Source organism: Arvicola amphibius, chromosome X (assembly GCF_903992535.2).
Source record: "Arvicola amphibius chromosome X, mArvAmp1.2, whole genome shotgun sequence".
In the NCBI taxonomy this organism is placed as follows: Eukaryota; Metazoa; Chordata; class Mammalia; order Rodentia; family Cricetidae; genus Arvicola; species Arvicola amphibius.
This window is the reverse complement of record NC_052065.1, coordinates 136505171-136522035: the sequence shown is the minus strand read 5'-3', so window position 1 is coordinate 136522035 and position 16865 is coordinate 136505171. Positions and strand designations below refer to the sequence as shown.

The 16865-nt window shown below is 48.3% G+C and overlaps 2 protein-coding genes across 2 annotated transcripts; both read right to left on the bottom strand.

Annotated features, from left to right (window-relative positions):
* Positions 1-1423: 1423 nt before the first annotated feature.
* Fam50a (family with sequence similarity 50 member A) lies at positions 1424-8475 on the bottom strand. The gene is made up of 13 exons (XM_038317307.2): positions 8236-8475; positions 6974-7058; positions 6775-6874; positions 6140-6285; positions 3848-3924; positions 3666-3732; positions 3264-3325; positions 3022-3098; positions 2625-2679; positions 2388-2436; positions 2236-2306; positions 1996-2106; positions 1424-1614 (listed from the first exon to the last, which is right to left on the bottom strand). Exons 1-13 carry the CDS (start codon positions 8344-8346, stop codon positions 1606-1608), a joined length of 1020 nt encoding a protein of 339 aa, XP_038173235.1. The 5' UTR covers positions 8347-8475; the 3' UTR covers positions 1424-1605.
* Positions 8476-9609: 1134 nt separating this feature from the next.
* On the bottom strand, positions 9610-16619 carry Gdi1 (GDP dissociation inhibitor 1). The gene is made up of 11 exons (XM_038317348.1): positions 16317-16619; positions 15073-15180; positions 14822-14921; positions 14529-14663; positions 13908-14106; positions 13524-13655; positions 12293-12392; positions 11268-11439; positions 10863-11007; positions 10706-10760; positions 9610-10611 (listed from the first exon to the last, which is right to left on the bottom strand). The coding sequence occupies exons 1-11, from the start codon at positions 16359-16361 to the stop codon at positions 10459-10461; spliced, it is 1344 nt and encodes a 447-aa protein (XP_038173276.1). The 5' UTR covers positions 16362-16619; the 3' UTR covers positions 9610-10458.
* Between the last annotated feature and the right edge of the window lie 246 nt (positions 16620-16865).

The window sequence follows — 16865 nt, the reverse complement described above, 5'->3', positions numbered from 1 at the left end:
TCTGGTCCCAAACAAAGGAAATCTCAGCCTCCAAGCCAGACCATTCACTATGTCTCAGTTTACCCAAGAGAAACAGAGAGAGCTGGCCATTGAGATGGCAGAGCCAATGGTACTGGAGGTTGAAGAACTGCCCACCCCCAGATGGATCCTGCCCCACTGCTGTAATAGTGACCAGTCCCCATGCAGACTGAGCAGGGTAGGCACAGATGTGACGAGTGAACAGTGACTTCGAGGCACCCATAGCAGCTAAGAGGACACAAGGACCTGGGAAGGCTTAAGGAAGTACTCCCTTTTCACTCCAGAGCCCTGGCCAAGCCAGAGGATATGTTCCCACATTCAAAGACAACAGCTAAGTATCCTGGGGAAGGGAGGACTGAGCCATGGCAACATCTGGGCCTTCCCTTAGAAAGCCCTTCTTTTCCTTTCAGATTAGTTCCCATGATATCCCTTTCTGGTTCCAGGAAAGGAAAGGTCCAAAGAGGCCAATCTACAGAAAGCTTAAAGGTTGTCAAGGTCTAGGCCTGGAGATATGAGGAATGACTCTAAAAACCCAGGAAGTTCTTGGAATGATGCAAATGATTTTGAAGTATATGGAGGGAATGGTTTCATGCATTGTGAATAAACTAATTTATTCACTCAATTATATGGTTTAAAATGGGTGATAAGGTTGCACATGCTTTTAATCTCAGTGCTTGAGAGGCAGAGACAGATAGATCTCTGACTTTGACGCCAGCCTGGTCTGCATAGTGAGTTCTTAGGATAGCTATGGCTATGTAGAGAGAATCTGTCTAATTTTAAATAGGAAAGAAAAAAAGAAATAAATAAAATGAATGGGTAAAAAGAATCTTTTGGTGTGGTCTGTGAAAGAGACTGACACAGGATCTTACTCTGTAGCTCAGGCTGGCCTGGAACTTGCTGTGCAACCCAGGCTAATCTCAAAACTCATTATTCCTCTGCTTCTACTTCCCCAGTGCTAGGATTGTAGGTGTGAACCACACACATGGTAAAATGACCAAGATATTACATGTTATCTCAACAAAAATGTTTTAGGGCTAAAGAGATAGCTCAGCTGGTAATGTGTTTTTAAAAGCCCAACACTGATGGCATACATGTGCAATTTCAACCCTGGAGAGATAGACAGGTATCTAGCACCCTGGGGCTCACCAACCTTCTAGCCTAGTGTACTTGGCAAGTTCCAAGCCAGCGGGAGGTGCTATCTCAAAAATTAATTAATTAATTAATTAATCAATTAATTAAAAAAGATGGGAACAGAATGACACCCAGGGTTGCCTTCTGGCATGCATGCACATGCATGCATATACACACACACTCTCTCTTCTCTTCTCTCTCTCTCTCTCTCTCTCTCTCTCTCTCTCTCTCTCTAAAAATAAAGCACAGGTTCTTATAATGTAGGCACTCCAGCTCCAATGTGTACTTTTTTATTGTAAAAGAGAAAAACAGTAATGACAATATTAGGGCCAGAGAATAGCAACTAACATCCTCCCAGAGTGCTCTGGCATAATCCCAGGGAATCTAGGCACCTGGAGCCCTGAAGACATGGAGGACACTCTGGGGAAAGTGAAGGTCATGCCCACTTCTGGATGCTCACCGGATCTGGTGTGAAAAAATGGGGACACATGAAACAAGGAATGGAAGCCAGGAAATAAATAGGGGCAGACTAGCATGTCACTTCCGATTCTCCTCCTCCTCTTTCTTTCTCTCTCTCTTTATGTGTTATAATGGTCTTACTATGTAGCCTAGAGTATCTGGGAACTTGGTGCTCCTCTTGCCTCAATCTCTCCTGTGGAGAGATTACAGGTATGTTCTACCATGTCAGATTAGTTATCTCTGGTTTCCTGGCAGGATGGTTGCAGATCACTAAAAGCTGAGATGACTCCCATCCCCTGACTTTGAACTGCCCAGAACCAGCAGTAGGATACCAAGAAGTAGATTCCCAGGACCTAACCTTCCTCCCTGCCTTCCCTGCCTCCTCACCGTGTACTTGTCCCATTTCTTCTCTGGGTCATAGGGCTCCCAGCGACTGGCAGGAAAGATGTGCTTGTTCTTCTCATACCAGCTCCTCAGCACCACTTTGCCTGCATGTGACTGGGGAATGAAGGCTGTGATTCAGGGCCATCCTACCTGACCTTGCCTTCCTGTGACTTCTCCCCAAGGATAACCCCAATGTCAGGCTCAGGGCGTCTTTGTCTGCCCAGTACCCTGACACTATCATACCTCATCCTTCTCCACAGTGGCATCACTGAGCAGTCGTACATCATCATGAACATCGAAGTTGAAGAGTGGCCCTGGAGGGGAGAAGCAGTAATCCCAAGGCCATACTACTGCCTTTCCCAACATATTGAAAAAGCTAAGCTAGAATCACTCACCACTCTTTCCTCGTGCTTTGGTGACGATGAAATCATAGAAGCTGTGATGCTAGGAGCAGAGGGTGGGAAAGGCAAGCTTGATGATACATCTAGGTCTCTATCACCCACTACTCCACACACTCCTCCCTGCAGGGTGGGAGCAGGCACCACTGTGCCTACTAGCCCTGGGAGAGTGCACAACAGTACAGTGACTCTCCTATGAAACAGTGTGCATGACTCAGGGTTAAAGGGACTCACGTGGGGGATGATTAGGTCCTCCTTGATATACATGAGCTGCTCCACCCCTGCTGACCTGAGAGAGATTGGTGGGGATGAATACCTGGAAGTCAGTGAGTTGGCACAATACTTTAAGCCTTAATGCTTAAGGGAAGCTGTGTAGTTTAGTGAACCTGGGATAGGAGTCCCAGTGTCCTCCACTTCTGGACCATATCACCAAGGCAGGGCTCTCTCACCTAAGCTCTCTACAGCAGGAAGTTAAGAAAAAAGAGCACAACTCTCCTCTTTGAGGAGCACAGTGCTCAGAACAACATCTTCCCAGCAGTGGAGCAGTCAGCATGGTTGTCTGATACTCTGGCTGGGGAGGCAGGCTCTTCAGATGCATAACACAGGCAGACACAGTGCATAGCTTACTCACCTGAGCTCACTGAAGTCTTTGCGCAAGATCTCGAGTGCTTTCTGCAGGAACTGCTGCATGGTGTTGCCCTTTTTCATCTGCAGAAGCAGGTATACCAGTGATTTTGGAAGGAAAGACAACGGCCCAAAGAAATACCTCCAAGAAGACAAAGATCCACCCTGCTATCCACAGAGGTTTCCCAAGCCAAGACTGTCAGCTGCCTTCTATTGAATTCAAGAAAAAGGAGCCCTTCCATTGCCTACCTTAACTGTGCGCCGGTGTCCAGAGCCATCCCAGTAACTAAAGGTGATTTCAATCTCTTCACCTACAAAGAGGAGTTCCCTCTTGGTCTAGAGACCCAAGTACCCAGAGTTCCCTTGGGCTACATAGCCAAGGTGAATATTTGCAAGAGAACTTCTTGGGTCTTAGCCCTATTTTTTCACTGCCCCAACTCTGGATCACACATATTTAACTTTACTAGAACTTATTAATTTTGTGTCTGTTTTGTTTTTGACTTTTCGAGATTGGGCCTCATGTAGCCAAGACTGGCTTCAAGCTAGCTATGTAGCTAAAGATGATCTTAAACTTCAGAGCCTCTTGCCTTAAGCTCTTGAGTGCTGAGATAACAGGCCTAAGTAACTGTATCTAGCTATATAAGTACTCACTCTTGATTTTCTCCTGCTTGGCTTCCCATTCCTGACGCAGCTCTTCTCGAAGCCGATTCTCCTCCTCCTGAGAGGAAATGGACAAAGGATGAGGTTCAGGGCTGCTCCCTGGGCAAAAGTCTCCACCAAGGTCAACTTCATGATCAATACCAAAGTCAACACCAGAGCCAGGCAGTTTTTACCTCCCTGTCCCGGTCAGGCAAGAAGCTCGTGTCTACATCAGGGTTCTTCCCCAATTTCCTTTTCTTTGTGGTGATCTCTAGAGCAATGAGACAAAGAACATATTACCATTTTTCAGAAAACGATTCTGTGGTTTTGTTTTTAGACAGTCACATTTATGTAACCCTGAGTGACCTGGAACTCTCTTATGTAGACCAGACTGGGCTCAAACTCAGAGATCTACCTACCTCTGTCTCCTGAGTGCTGGGATTAAAGGCATGTGGCACCATGCCTGTACTAAAAATGGTCTTGATCTCCGTGGACCTGTCTGTAAGGTCTCTCAGGCCACTGGAACATGTTTTAAGAACTACTGACTTAGACAGCCATGGTTGCACACACCTTTAATCCCAGCACTCTCAGGAGGAGAGGCATGTGGATCAGAGTTTAAGCCCAGCTTAAACAATGAGTGCCAGACATACCACAACTACAGTTAAACCTTGTCTTAAAAATAATCATTCATGTGATGGTGGCATACACCTTTAATCCCAGCACTCGGGAGGCAAAGGCAGGCAGATCTTTGGGAGTTTGAAGCCAGCCTGGTCTACAAAGCAAGTTCTAGAACTGCTAGGGCTATTACACAGAAAAACCTTGTTTCAAAAAACCCTAAAATAAATAAATAAAATAAAAAATAAAGGGAAAAAACAGAACTAGTAACCTAAATAAATAACAAGCATAAACTAAAAGATATAATCAAAGATGCCAGGGAGCTGGGTGTCCAGTTCCTGTTGCTAAGACCTAAAAATGATGGAAAGGGAAAACCCACCACCAGTGCTTTTCAAAAGTCCCAGTGAACTCGGGGTAGGGGCACACACCTGTAATCCTAGCACTCAGAAGGCTGAGGCAACAGCACTGAAATTTAGAGCCCAGCCTAGGATATACAGTAAGACTATCTGAAAGAAAAATATCCCACTAATACACAGTGAGTTGACAACCTTTCCACTAGGCAGTGCAATATAGAATTGCTCCTAAGGTAGAGGCAAGATGACTATCAAGGCAAGACTGAGCTACGTAAGACCCTGTCTCAAAATAAATCAAACACTACTTGCCACCTAGAGCCCTGAGCACTACTGAATGTATATCTAGCTCAATGGTATTATTTCAGATACAGTTGGGTTAAATGTACTGCTAAATTAATGTGGAAGGGCTCAGTGTGATAGTACACACTTATAATCTTAGCATTGAGGAAAACCAAGAGGATCGGGAGTTCAAGGCCAGCCTTAGCTACATGAGACCCTGTCTCAATAAAAGAAATTTTAAAAAATTACAGTGGCAGGAAACAACCACAGGAAGGAGAACCTACATGACTAACAGCTATTACCTAAATTATTACAGGCCCTCAAATGCATCCTTTGTTCTGTTATTTCAGTCCAACTGTTTCACTTCATTATCTACTCGTCCTACCTCCTCCCATCTTTGCAACTAATGAAATACTCATCCTTCATACCCAACCCAACTATTCCCCATGTGACTCTTTCTCTCACTCGGATCTAGTAATTTCCCCTGGGCTCTAAGGAAAGCAGCATTCCTGAGAGTCCGGAGTCCATACTGACTGTGTAGCCTGGCCAGACACAGAACAGATACATGAATAGGGCTGTACATTATCGGCACTGGATTTCAGAAGGTATAGGATCAAATTCACCAATCACTACCAGTGCCCAGTCGCCACCTGTGGTGAGCAGTTACAATACCAGGCATGGCAAACACTTTTAATGCCAGTACTCAGGGAGGCAGAGGCAGGTGGATTGGTGTCAGTTCAAGGCCAGTCTTGTCTACAAAGTGAGTTCCAGACAGCCAGGACTATTACACAGATAAACACTATTTTGGAAAACCAAAACCATACCAAAACAAACAAACAAAAAACCCTTACAATACCTGGCAGTGTAGTCACAAACATTCCCATTAGTTCAGAAAGTTTCAGCAGGCTATCTTCTCCCCTCAGTTTATCCCGTGTGCCCCAAAGGACAGCTTCTGGATCCTTTTAGACCAGGCACTAGTTCTCTGGTAACTTCCCACACTGGTGGCTCCTGTACAGGGACTAATGGACTAGCTCTGACTCAGTCTCCTGCTGCCAGTACCTTTGTACTTTAGCTTTAAAACCATGGTGCTGCCTCAGTTGTTTTTTCTTACCCTGTGTGAAACTGGGAACCACAAGCCCAGTAGGTGACCAGGGCTAAAAAATGAGTGTGCTTCTTCCTTTGCCAGCCCAAATGTTAGCCCAAATGCCAGGACAGAGCTCTGGCTGGCAGTGCCCTCACCTTCCCTCTCCAGTTCCTCCTCATACATGGCCACCTCTTCCTCCTCTTCACCTCCCTCCTCTTCTTCCTCCAAGGTGAAGGACAGGCTAGAGATCTTCCGCTTGGCCTCCTTCTTGCGCTCCTTCTCTCGCAGCTTCTCTAGCTTCCTACCAAGGCATGGATGGCCATCATGCCCCATGTTCCTGCCCTGAGGCCCCTTCTCTGACCCAGAGCCACTGTGTGCCTAGCAAGGGGTCCACTTAGCACAGGCTGGATCTCCCCAGTACCCCAGAGGGATTCTATTTGCCCTAGTTTACTTCAAGCTCAAGGGCAGGGCTCTGATTATGACATACCAAGCATAAAGGACACAGGGGTCATGGGACAGAGAGGAATGGGGACAATGCAGGCTGTTCAGGCACCCAGTAAAAAGAAAGGGCTCAGAAAGGACTCACCACCTTTACAGAGGAACAGAAAGAAAGATAAACCTGGAAAGTGAGAACCAGTGTGGAGCTCAATAGATACCACAACTGCTCCCAAAGCAGAATATGGGGTCTCCCTGTGGAATGGGGATGGGAACAGCCTGGCCCACCCCAGGAATTCCCAAGCACTAGCTGTAGTATAAGGGGAGGACTGCTTAGAGAAGATGGGGGACCCACAGCTGTAACTCCTTTGACTGTTCCTTTTTTGCCAGCTGCTTCTCTCTCTCCTTCACCAGTGCCTCCTGTTTGGCCTTCATGTCATTCAGGGTCACAAGACCTGTGAGGAAGGAGATAGGGGAGGAAAGGCTGGTCATCCAGTGCCAGTGAAGGGGTAGCTCCTGGGTCTGGAATAAGGTGGTACAAGTGTCTTGCTTACCCACAGTACTGGACTTGAGCTCTGCTTCCACAGCGTCATAGTGGGCAGAAAACTTCTTATCAATGTTGGATTTCATTATATTCTCCTGCAGGGGAGGGACACATCAGTGAAGGTTATCCACCACTCCACTGTGGAAGTGAAAGAGTGGCTGTGGGTCCCAGATCAATACCCAGACACACTATGATATAATCTTATAACACACCCTTCCTTTTCTGGGTGGAAGGGTCCATGAAGCTAGGAAGGCTAAAGTAGCCAAAGGTGATCTTTTCCTTGGCATCCCTAAGCTGCTCTGGCTCCTTCATGTCTCCAGCTGGGCATCAGCACTCACTCAGTACCCTACAGCCACCACCATACTCACCTTTGGCCTTTTTTCTTACCCAGACTTTAGTTGAAGATCCTGAGACCCAAACCATGGGATTTCAGGAAAGAATAAACAAGAAAATGAGGGATCCTTGTGAGAATTTTCCTTCTTTTTGGCCCAGGATGCTGTCAGCAGCTACCCAGGTCACTGTTCTTCAGTCCAGTCCTATCTTAATAGGTACCATTTAGGTCCCTCTCTGACCAGGACCTCCTAATGAATGGCCAGCAGAAGTATACTTCCAGCTGCCACTGAGGCAATGAGGTCAGAACTAGAGAACTACGTGTCAATCCAAGTATGACTGAGGGCTGATGATACCTCCATCTGATGGTTGGTTCTTGGGTTTGGCTTCTCACTTCCCTAGATAGGGCCTGTTCTCACCTGGAGAGCTAAGGCCCTACTTTTGTCAGGAGTCTTGCCCAAAGGATTAAGCCAAGGTCTCCTTGGTACCACGCCCCTGAATCCAGCTGCCACTCACTGAAGCCCTGAGGGACACACTAGTACTCTGGGATGCTAAAGGCTCTGGAATTAGCTTCAGGGGCATACTCCCGTGCCTCTCCACAGGAAATGAGCTCTTCCCTGCATGTATTGGAAGGCTGGGAACATGAACTAGGAAACTCTGTGCTCAAGTCTCACCCAACATCAGTGCCACCACTGTTGATCCCTCCTGCTGAAGTTTTCACAAGCTAGTGGTCTCAATCTCTGACACGGCCCAACACTGAGCCCACTTTAAGATTACACTGTCTCAGCTGGCTTCCAAGTCAGAGATGTACAACCAAGTCCCGCCCCCGGTGCGGGGCCCGCCCTCGAGCCCGCCTAGGGGTCTCCCAGAGCCAAGCAGCGTGAGACCGCCAGGGGGCCCGCGCGAAGCGCATGCTCTGAGGCGCCTCGGCCTGGCCCACACCTCTGCGATCCTCTGCTTCATCTGCTCCATTTGCTCACGCTGTTTCTCCCTTTTCTTCATCAGGTGCATGGCGCGGCCCGCCTCGCTTGCGGCGCCCTTATACTGAGCCATAGTGGCTATGGCTATGGCTGTGGCGGCAGTAGCGGCGGCGGCAACGAGCGGCGACGACGACAGTGGCGGTGGAGCCTTCTGCTTGAAGGAGTCCTGGCGACGGCGGTTTAGTCAGCTGACTATGACGTCACCCACCAGGGAACGTACGGACGCCGGCCCTGCCTTACGCCCCCCCCCCCGTGACTCTGGCACGTGATCACGCCTCGCCCCGCCCCACAGGAGGCTGGGCTCCTTCCCTCATCGTGTTTTGATAAACTACAAGTTCTCCTAGCTCTTTTGTGACGGAGCTGTGTCCCCTAGTTTCTTGCACGCCCTCAAACTCTGTTGGCCCCAAGACTGAGCGCAACGCTCCCGAGTTGGTTCTTAGAGCTCTTTGAGCTATGTCTCATGGTCAGGTGTCCTCATAACTCTGAGGCTATTTCCCCTACTTTGTCAGACCAACACTTATTTGGCGGCTTGGATTTTTTTTTCCTGAGACAAAATTTCTCTTTGTAACCTTAGCTGTCCTGGAACTCACTCTATAGACCAGACTGGCCTCAAATTCACAGAGCTCTGCCTGTCCCTGCCTCTGAAATGCTAGCATTAAAGTCCTCTTGGTGGCTTGGATTTTTTTGTTATCATCCAAGGCTAAGTATAGGTCCCTTTGCTTCCCTAGGACTGAAGCTGGCGCCTAATCCACTCTTGAAAATTTGTGTGTGAGACTGAAGAGATGGGTACTAGAGGAGAGGTACTTCCAGAGGTCCCAGGTTCAATTCCCAGGAACCACATAGCAGCTCGTGTGTGTGTGTGTGTGTGTGTGTAAGTCATGGAATGTGTGCAGAGGTCATATTATGGAGCTGAGCTCCAAAGAGGTTGCCTGGAAAGTGCCTTTATCCACTGAGTGCTTCCCTGCCTCAGAGAGCCTAGAATAGCCTTGAACCCAAAGTCTCCACACCTAGATGCCTTCTCTATGACTTAGAAACCACTACTGCAGCTGGGCAGTGGTGGCACACACCTTTAATCCCAGCACTCAGAAGGCAGAAGTAGGCAGAGGTCAAGGCCAACCTGGTTTATATAGTGAGTTGGACAGCCAGAGCTGTTACACAAACTCTGTCTCAAAATATTAAAAAGATTTAAAAAAAGAAGCCACAAGTGCAAAGATGACACCAGTTGCTGATCAACCTACTTCACACTTGAGGATACAATTCTAATTCCAGAAGCTAAACTGCTACATTCCTACAAAACAACCCAACAAACTTTGAGCAAAGAACCTAAAGATCCAAATTCAGGTTTCAACAGTTTTATTGGGAGGTTTTTGTTTTCTGTGAAATACACTAGAGATTGAGGAAAGGGACACATTCACTTTGCAAGATAAGGGTTTCCCACCACTAAAGGAAAAGACACGGGGCAGGGCATACTGGGGTTTGGATCCACTTTCCCACCTCCTTCTGCTTTGCTCATATTTGCTTTTTATCAGAGAACACAACACAAAGACAAGAAATTAAAAACAGATCAACCCCCAGAGGAGGCCACACCTAAACCTTCACCCAACCCAGACTTTGCCAGGGCTGGGAGAGGCCAGGGGAGCTCACTCTACAGCCCCAGGCTGCATAGAAAGGCTGAGGGACAGACAGGTAGGCTATAGTTAATAAATTAGAATAAATTATAAGGGGGAGAAGGAATGCAATTTTGTGCTGGGAGGGGTCCCTTCTCTCCAACACATAAGAGTTGGGGGAGAAGACAAAGGCCACTACATTGGGAGTAAGAACAGTGGGGGCAGAGTCAGTTTTTCCTCTACTCCTTCCCAAACAGCAGAATTAGGGTGTACACGTACACACACACACACACACACACACACACACACACACACACACACACAGAGGAATCCTCTTTTCCTAGAACAAGGGTAGGCCAAGAAAGAGGATACTATCCAACCCCCATCTCCCAAACTATCACTAAGGTTAAGGATTTGGTCTGTGAATCAAATCAATGAGGTGGGTGATCGGAATGCGTTGGGGAAGCAGAAGATGCTAAAAACAGGGAATGTGCCCAGCCATACCATCTTCCCTGCCCCAGAGAAGAACATACAGGTTGGGGAGAGGGTAGTAGGGGCTGGAGGAGGGGAGTCAGCAATCACTGATCAGCCTCTCCAAAGACATCATTCTGTTTGCGCTTCATGTTCTCAAAATCAAAGGCAGACCCAGCCATGCGTTTGTAGATATCTTTGATGTCATTGCAGGTGGTCTCAAAGTGTGTGGTAGCATCATAGGAGCAGGAACAAAACACCTGTAAATAGGCAAAGATCCAGGGCTCAGAGAAGTCAGACAGGGGATCTTGGGTGAGTATCAAGAGGCAGGGCTGACTGAGACAGGTTTCTTACCTGACTCTCGGAACCATCATCAATGGGTTCATACAAATCACTTATAGCCACAAACCTGCAGGGCAAATGGAAGACAGAGGTAGATTAAAGTTTCACAATAGGCCTTGTCCATTCCTGGTCTTCAACCCAGCCTGCCCAGTTTGGCTCAGCCCCTCACTTCTGGTCAATGGGTTCCAACAGCTCCAATGCAGGCTCAACCTCCTTTTCCGGTTCTGCAGTCTCCACGGTGGTGCTGGCAATGGCGATGTATTTGCCTTGTGCTGCCACGTTGTGCGCATAGGAGATCATGCACACATAGATGTCTGACCACAGGAAGCACTCAGTTAACATATGCCAGGGGAAATGACCACACAAAAAGGTAGTTCTTAGGAAATGGACAGGAATCTGGCCTACCTGCCCCTCCCCAGCCCAACATGCAACAGCATTTAAATTGTCGCTCTCATAAAGGGAAGGCCATCCAATCCCAGGCATATTTCATAACAAAATGTCACAAGAAGCCCCAAGACTTCCTGAGAGAATAGAGGCATAGCAACAGAAGGTAGTCCCTCATGGCTTGGCCTACCTGACTTCCTGTTGACCTGATTCTGAGGGATGATAATTTGACAGGAATTGGCATCATTGGTGTTCTTGATGGGGTGGCTAAGGATACAGATGATGCGAATAACCTGGCCAGCCTTCCGTACACGGTCTGGGATGTAGCTAGGGTCACAGATCAGCTGCTTGCAGCGGGCCACCTGTAAAGGCACCAGAAGACTTTACACCTGTCAGATTACCTCTTGCCCTGTATAGTAATAAGACAAGTCAAAAGTCAAGCCAGGCAGCTGGGTTGTCATCACCACCCCTCCTATGCACATAGCCCCTTTCTTGAAGCTCAGAGAGATGAGCCCTCACATACAGGGCTAGGTGGTAACCCTACTGCTGAAACACAATGATCACATACACTTTTTTTTGCTGTTGATGGGGTTTTTGTTTGAGTCTATTTGGCCCAAACTGGTCTCAAACTTAGGATCTTCCTCCCTTAGCCACCTCAGTGTTCATGCACCACTATACCAGGCTGAAAGATGCTTTTTTGGGCGGAGGCATATGTCTCAGTTGGTAGAATGCCTGCCTATCATGCATAAAGCCTTAGGTTAGATTTCTAGCACTGCATAAACCAGGTATGTTGGCACACACCTGTAATCCCAGCATGAAGAAGGTGGAAGTGCAAGGATTAAGAGTTCATCCTCAGCTATATATGCTATTTGAAGCCAGCCTGGGATACATGATACCCTTTCCAAAAGAATGCTTTCAAGACAACAGACACAGCATGTGACTTCTGAAGATTATGTCTTGATTTAAATCCATCTGCCTCTGCCTCCCTAGTACTGGAATTACAGGCATGTACCACCTTACCTAGCAATTTAAAGGATACTTTCTGCCAACAGGAATAGCTATGTAGACTTTTATTGATCACCCAGTTCCTAGCTATGAAGTTCTCAGGGTTAAGCAACAGCAAACTTACCAGCAATAAGGCTCCCTATGAACATAGCCCTAAAAAAGACTAAACCTTAACTGAGCCACAGTAACAAATGCACAAAGCATAATTACCTCTCCCTCAGATTTCACACCCACCACCTTGCCATTCTCCATGATGATGTCATCCACAGGTTTGTTCAGCATATATGTTCCTCCATAGATGGCACTCAATCTGTAGTAAGGAAAATGATGGGGAAGTCTTCTCAGACGAATTGGGACCAAATCTACTGTACTATTCCCACCCTACCAGTGAGATAGAGAAAACTGCCCAGGTAGGCAATAGTTAACTCCAACTATTTCAGCTATCCTTCCTATGAACTTGGGGACCATCTTGGCATACTCCTTCCTCTCTGGAGCTTCCATCTAGAATATTCTATTTTGCAAAGGGCCAATGAGCATAGCATAAAGGAGTAGCTCCACAAAGAAAGAGCCCAGGAATTCAGAATAAAGGACTCTCTGGAAAAGAGCCAGCTTGCAAGAAAGCCGAGCCTCAAGGTTCTGGGGTCCTAGAATCAGTACTCGTGCTACCAGGAGCTGGGGAAACTATGTTAATGGTGATTGTCTCCTTTACTTTGTATTTCATTTACTTTTTAAATAATTTTTATAGTCACTATTTTATGTGTATTTTATTTGCTCATGTCTGTATACCATATGAATTCTTGGTGCCTGTGGAAGTCAGATGAGGGTGTTGGATTCCCTAAAACTGGAGTTATGGACAGTTGTGAGCTACCATGTGGGTGTCGGAATTGAACCTGGGTCCTCTGTAAAAATAAGTGCTTTTGCCGAGCAGTGGTGGCACACACCTTTAATCCCAGCACTTGGGAGGAGAGACAGGCAGACCTCTGTGAGTTTGAGGTCAGCCTGTTCTACAGAGTGAGTTCCAGGACAAGCTCTAAAGCTACAGAGAAACCCTGTCTCGAAAAACCAAAACCAAAACAAAACAAGTGCTATTATCTGCTGAGCCAACTCTCCAGACTTTACTCTGCACTTTAATGTACTAGGGCTGTGCCCTCATTACCCAGAGATGGAACAATGTACATGAAGATTAGATGGGAAGGTAGGAGATGTCACAAAAATGCTCAAGGAGATAATTTCCATTCTTGGCCTTAGTCTCTTCTTTATTTCATTTTATTTTGGTGTTTCGAGACAGGGTTTCTCTGTGTAGCAGCCCTGGCTATCCTAGAACTCAGAGATTTGCCTGCCTCTGCCTCCCAAATGTTGGGAGGCTTGCACTACCACCTAGCTTATTGGCCTTAGTATTACCCATTAATGCCAGCTGGGAGAAAAAAAAACAGGTCCTCACCTTGCAAAGCCCTGGGGCAGCTCACCCAAGCCATAGAGTGGGTACAAATATGGGCTCTTGCCATATCGGGCCAAGGACTCACTGTACAACTTGATGCGGTTAATAGTCTCAAGACAGGGCTGATCTAGGTAGCTGGGGAACAAGAGAAGATGCTTTGACAGCAGCACCCCTGCTCACCATCAAAGATAACAACACCCAGCCTTCCCACCACCCTTTGTGACCTGGCAAAGGTATGGGTCAAATGGAAGAGAGGGATGGGAATGTAACAGGTGAGCTTGTAAAAGGGATATGCAGGGTGGGCAGTGGATACAATAGGCAGGTATGGGGAAGGTAAGGTGCAAGCCAGACAAAGGGGCTCCTGCCACCAGCCAGCTTTCCCCTCACTCATCAGTGCGGTAGAGCGCCAAGGCATGGCCAGTGAAATCAATGACATCTTGGCCCAGATCAAACTTCCGGTAGACATCGCGCATGCTGGTAGTCTGGGGGTCGACACCCTCAAAGGTTTTGGGGTCATTCTCATCAAAGTTTGCCACAAACACCAAGAATTTTCGGAAGCGTCGTTTTTCAAACATGCCCATCAGATCTGAAGGAAGGTTATTGAGAAGACCCTTTGTATTACTGAGACATAAAACTCCTCTTTCCACCAGAACAGGCCAAGAAAGTTGGTATCCTGGCTCCCACCAGAGCTCAGTCATGTAACCCTGCCCCACCCTTCTCAGCCTCAGTTTTTCTGTTTGTAGGAAGAGGCCCTCCCAGCTCCACTTGGGGATGTTATGGGGATCAGGTAGGCCCTCTGCCAAAAAGAAATCCTCCTCTATGAGCTTCCTTTCTGGCAATTTGCCAGGATAGATAGTACTGTCCACTAAAGGTACTATAAAGCAAGGGGCCTCTGGTACTATGTGGAGCTAAGATTAGGCTTAGGCAAATGGGAACCTTTTGCCAATCTTGAGAATAGTCTGCCTCCTCCTGTCCCCTTATTCTCTGGTTAAGGAGTCTCATACTCACTAGAAGCCAAGGCCTCAGTCTCAGTGGATGGTACTTTGTAGATCTTGCCTCCCTTGTATACAAAGCTTCCCTCTACCACCTTGAAGTCCAGATAACGAGTCACTTCTGTATACAGTAGCATCTTTACTAGCTGACCTGTGTCCAGAGAGAAGAAGGGACATCAGTGGGGCTTCCTTGAAAAGCTCCCAATTGTCTGACTGACCTTATTCCTGAGCTTAACCCTCCCCTCTGGTCTTCCCAATCACCACTACCCCCCAATCAACCATATACATCATCTTCTTAATCTCCCTCACCATTGGCCATGAGGAATTTTGGGATCAAGTCAACATTCCAGTCTCGGCCACGGCCCATTGACTCAGGGGGCCCTTCCAGCAACTGAAAGCGCTTATATAGCTGAAAGTAGGATAGGAAGAAAAAAAATGTCAAGGACTACCCATCCCTCTCCCACTCTCCTGCCCAGAACCTGGAAATTACTTCACCCCATGCACCTATGTGAGAAACTAACAAGGGGTCTAGGTCTAAGCCTAGGTCCAAGAAGCCTTACCTCCTCCAGGGGTGTGATGGAAGAGCTCTCACCCCCATAGTAGGGGTTCCGGTCCATGTGCAGCACCTTCTTTCCATTCACAGACATGATGCCAGACAGGATGCATTCCTAGGGAAGGGGGTGGCATTTACAGCTACACGCCCATTTGCCTTCTGACCTGCATCCCTGATTTGTGCCTGACACAAACCCGCCACAAATCTCACAATGTAAAGCCCTGGCTCTTGTAACGCCTAACACTAGGGAGAGGGGAAGATGGTTTCATGTGATGTCTCCTTTATAACCCTGCTGGGCAAAACGGTGAACTATGAGAGCATTAAAGTAGACTTAGGGAGGCAGAGCTTCCACCAGACCCAAGGACAGTCTTCTAGCACCAACAAGCCAAGAAAGTATCCACCTGCTCTGAGCCCACAAAAAGATAAGACAACGAATCTGGAGAAGAACCAGTTCAAAGGGTCGATGAAAGGGAAGGCCAGACCTTGAAATCCCAGACCCCACCCTGAGCTGCTCCTCCGTCAAAGGATAGTAGCCCCTGACCCTTCTGGCCCTATCTACCGGTCCAGATTCAAGATGCAAACCAACAAGATTTAGAGGAAGCAGGGAAGACAAACACCCCACCCTCACCGTCACTGTCACTAGCCCAAGGACAAAGGCTGAGGATATATTCAGCCTGAGATCTCCATGGAAAACCGGGTTGGGGTAGAGGGAATGTGAACTATCCCCCACTGCTGTTGCTTCTAGAACATTACTTGGGTTTCCCCATCCCCTCCCAAAAGGCAGAAAGGCCGGATGACAGCCCACCCTTGGAAAGCCCCCATACCCAAACCTTCACACTCCGTGCCCTAGTGTGATCACCACAAAATGGTGAGGGATGCTAATCAAGGTTGCTAAGCAAGTGATGAGTGCGGGCGATGGGTGGGTGCTGGGTGCAAACGGTCCAGTAGGGGGAGGGGGAGTTTTCCATCTCAGTGACACAGATAAGGAAAATGAGAGGGGTCCGGGTTTAAGGCCTAGGGTGCGGGGGTACAGGCTGAAAGGGGGCCCTCTACGGGGACTTGAGAACATGACAGCGCAGTAGAGCCGACATCATAGGGTGAGGTACAGGGGTGGGCGCGGGGCTGACTTTGCCAGGACAGGAGACAGGACCGCAATGATGGGAGAATGAGTCGGGTGGCCAGAGCTCTGCATCACCACGGGGGATGGGAAAGGCAGGATGCATGGTTATGAGCGCCGGAGTTGGCACTTACGGTAAGACCTGTCCCAAGCACAATCACATCGTATTCCTCGTCCATGGTCAGGCCTTGGTACCAGCGCCCGCTCGGCTCCTCCTCCTCCTTCACCACAGCAGCCGCTGCCGTTGCCGGCCGCACTGAACCAAAGATGGCGGCTATCAGTCGTCTCCCTATCCCTCCGCCGCGTCAAAGAGTCCCTCTCCCTCTTCGGGCCCTGCCACGCCCTACCGAAATCACTGTTTCCCCCGCTTGTTTTCTGGAAGGGCTTCCGGCGCCTGAGACCCAGCAGCAGCACGACTCCGGGTACAACGACTATCTTTACGAGCCCAGAGAAATACGGGGCGGGGCGGGGCGGGGCGGACCCGCTGCAGGTGCTGCGCCCGCAAAGGATTCATGCGCGGGAGCCGCGCGCGCCCCGCCCCGTCCCGCCCAGCGCGCTCCCGTCCCACTCCCCTGGGAGAAACAGCAAGGCCTTGTGGTGAGTCTTTGCTGCTGCCAGTATCTCACTGAAAGAGCTGCCGTCGTCAGGACTCCTCCCAAGGCCAGGAGAAATAACAGGCCTCT

Excerpts from the sequence above, each read along its gene's own strand:
- Fam50a (XM_038317307.2), bottom strand. The coding sequence starts at position 8,346 with ATGGCTCAGTATAAGGGCGCCGCAAGCGAGGCGGGCCGCGCCATGCAC. Across the intron at positions 6,875-6,973 it reads GCTCAAGTCCAGTACTGTGG|GTCTTGTGACCCTGAATGAC; the intron begins GTAAGCAAGACA and ends CCTTCCTCACAG. Across the intron at positions 2,107-2,235 it reads CCACTGTGGAGAAGGATGAG|TCACATGCAGGCAAAGTGGT; the intron begins GTATGATAGTGT and ends TTCATTCCCCAG.
- Gdi1 (XM_038317348.1), bottom strand. The coding sequence starts at position 16,361 with ATGGACGAGGAATACGATGTGATTGTGCTTGGGACAGGTCTTACC. Across the intron at positions 15,181-16,316 it reads TGCTTGGGACAGGTCTTACC|GAATGCATCCTGTCTGGCAT; the intron begins GTAAGTGCCAAC and ends CCCCTTCCCTAG. Across the intron at positions 11,440-12,292 it reads GTGTGAAATCTGAGGGAGAG|GTGGCCCGCTGCAAGCAGCT; the intron begins GTAATTATGCTT and ends GTGCCTTTACAG.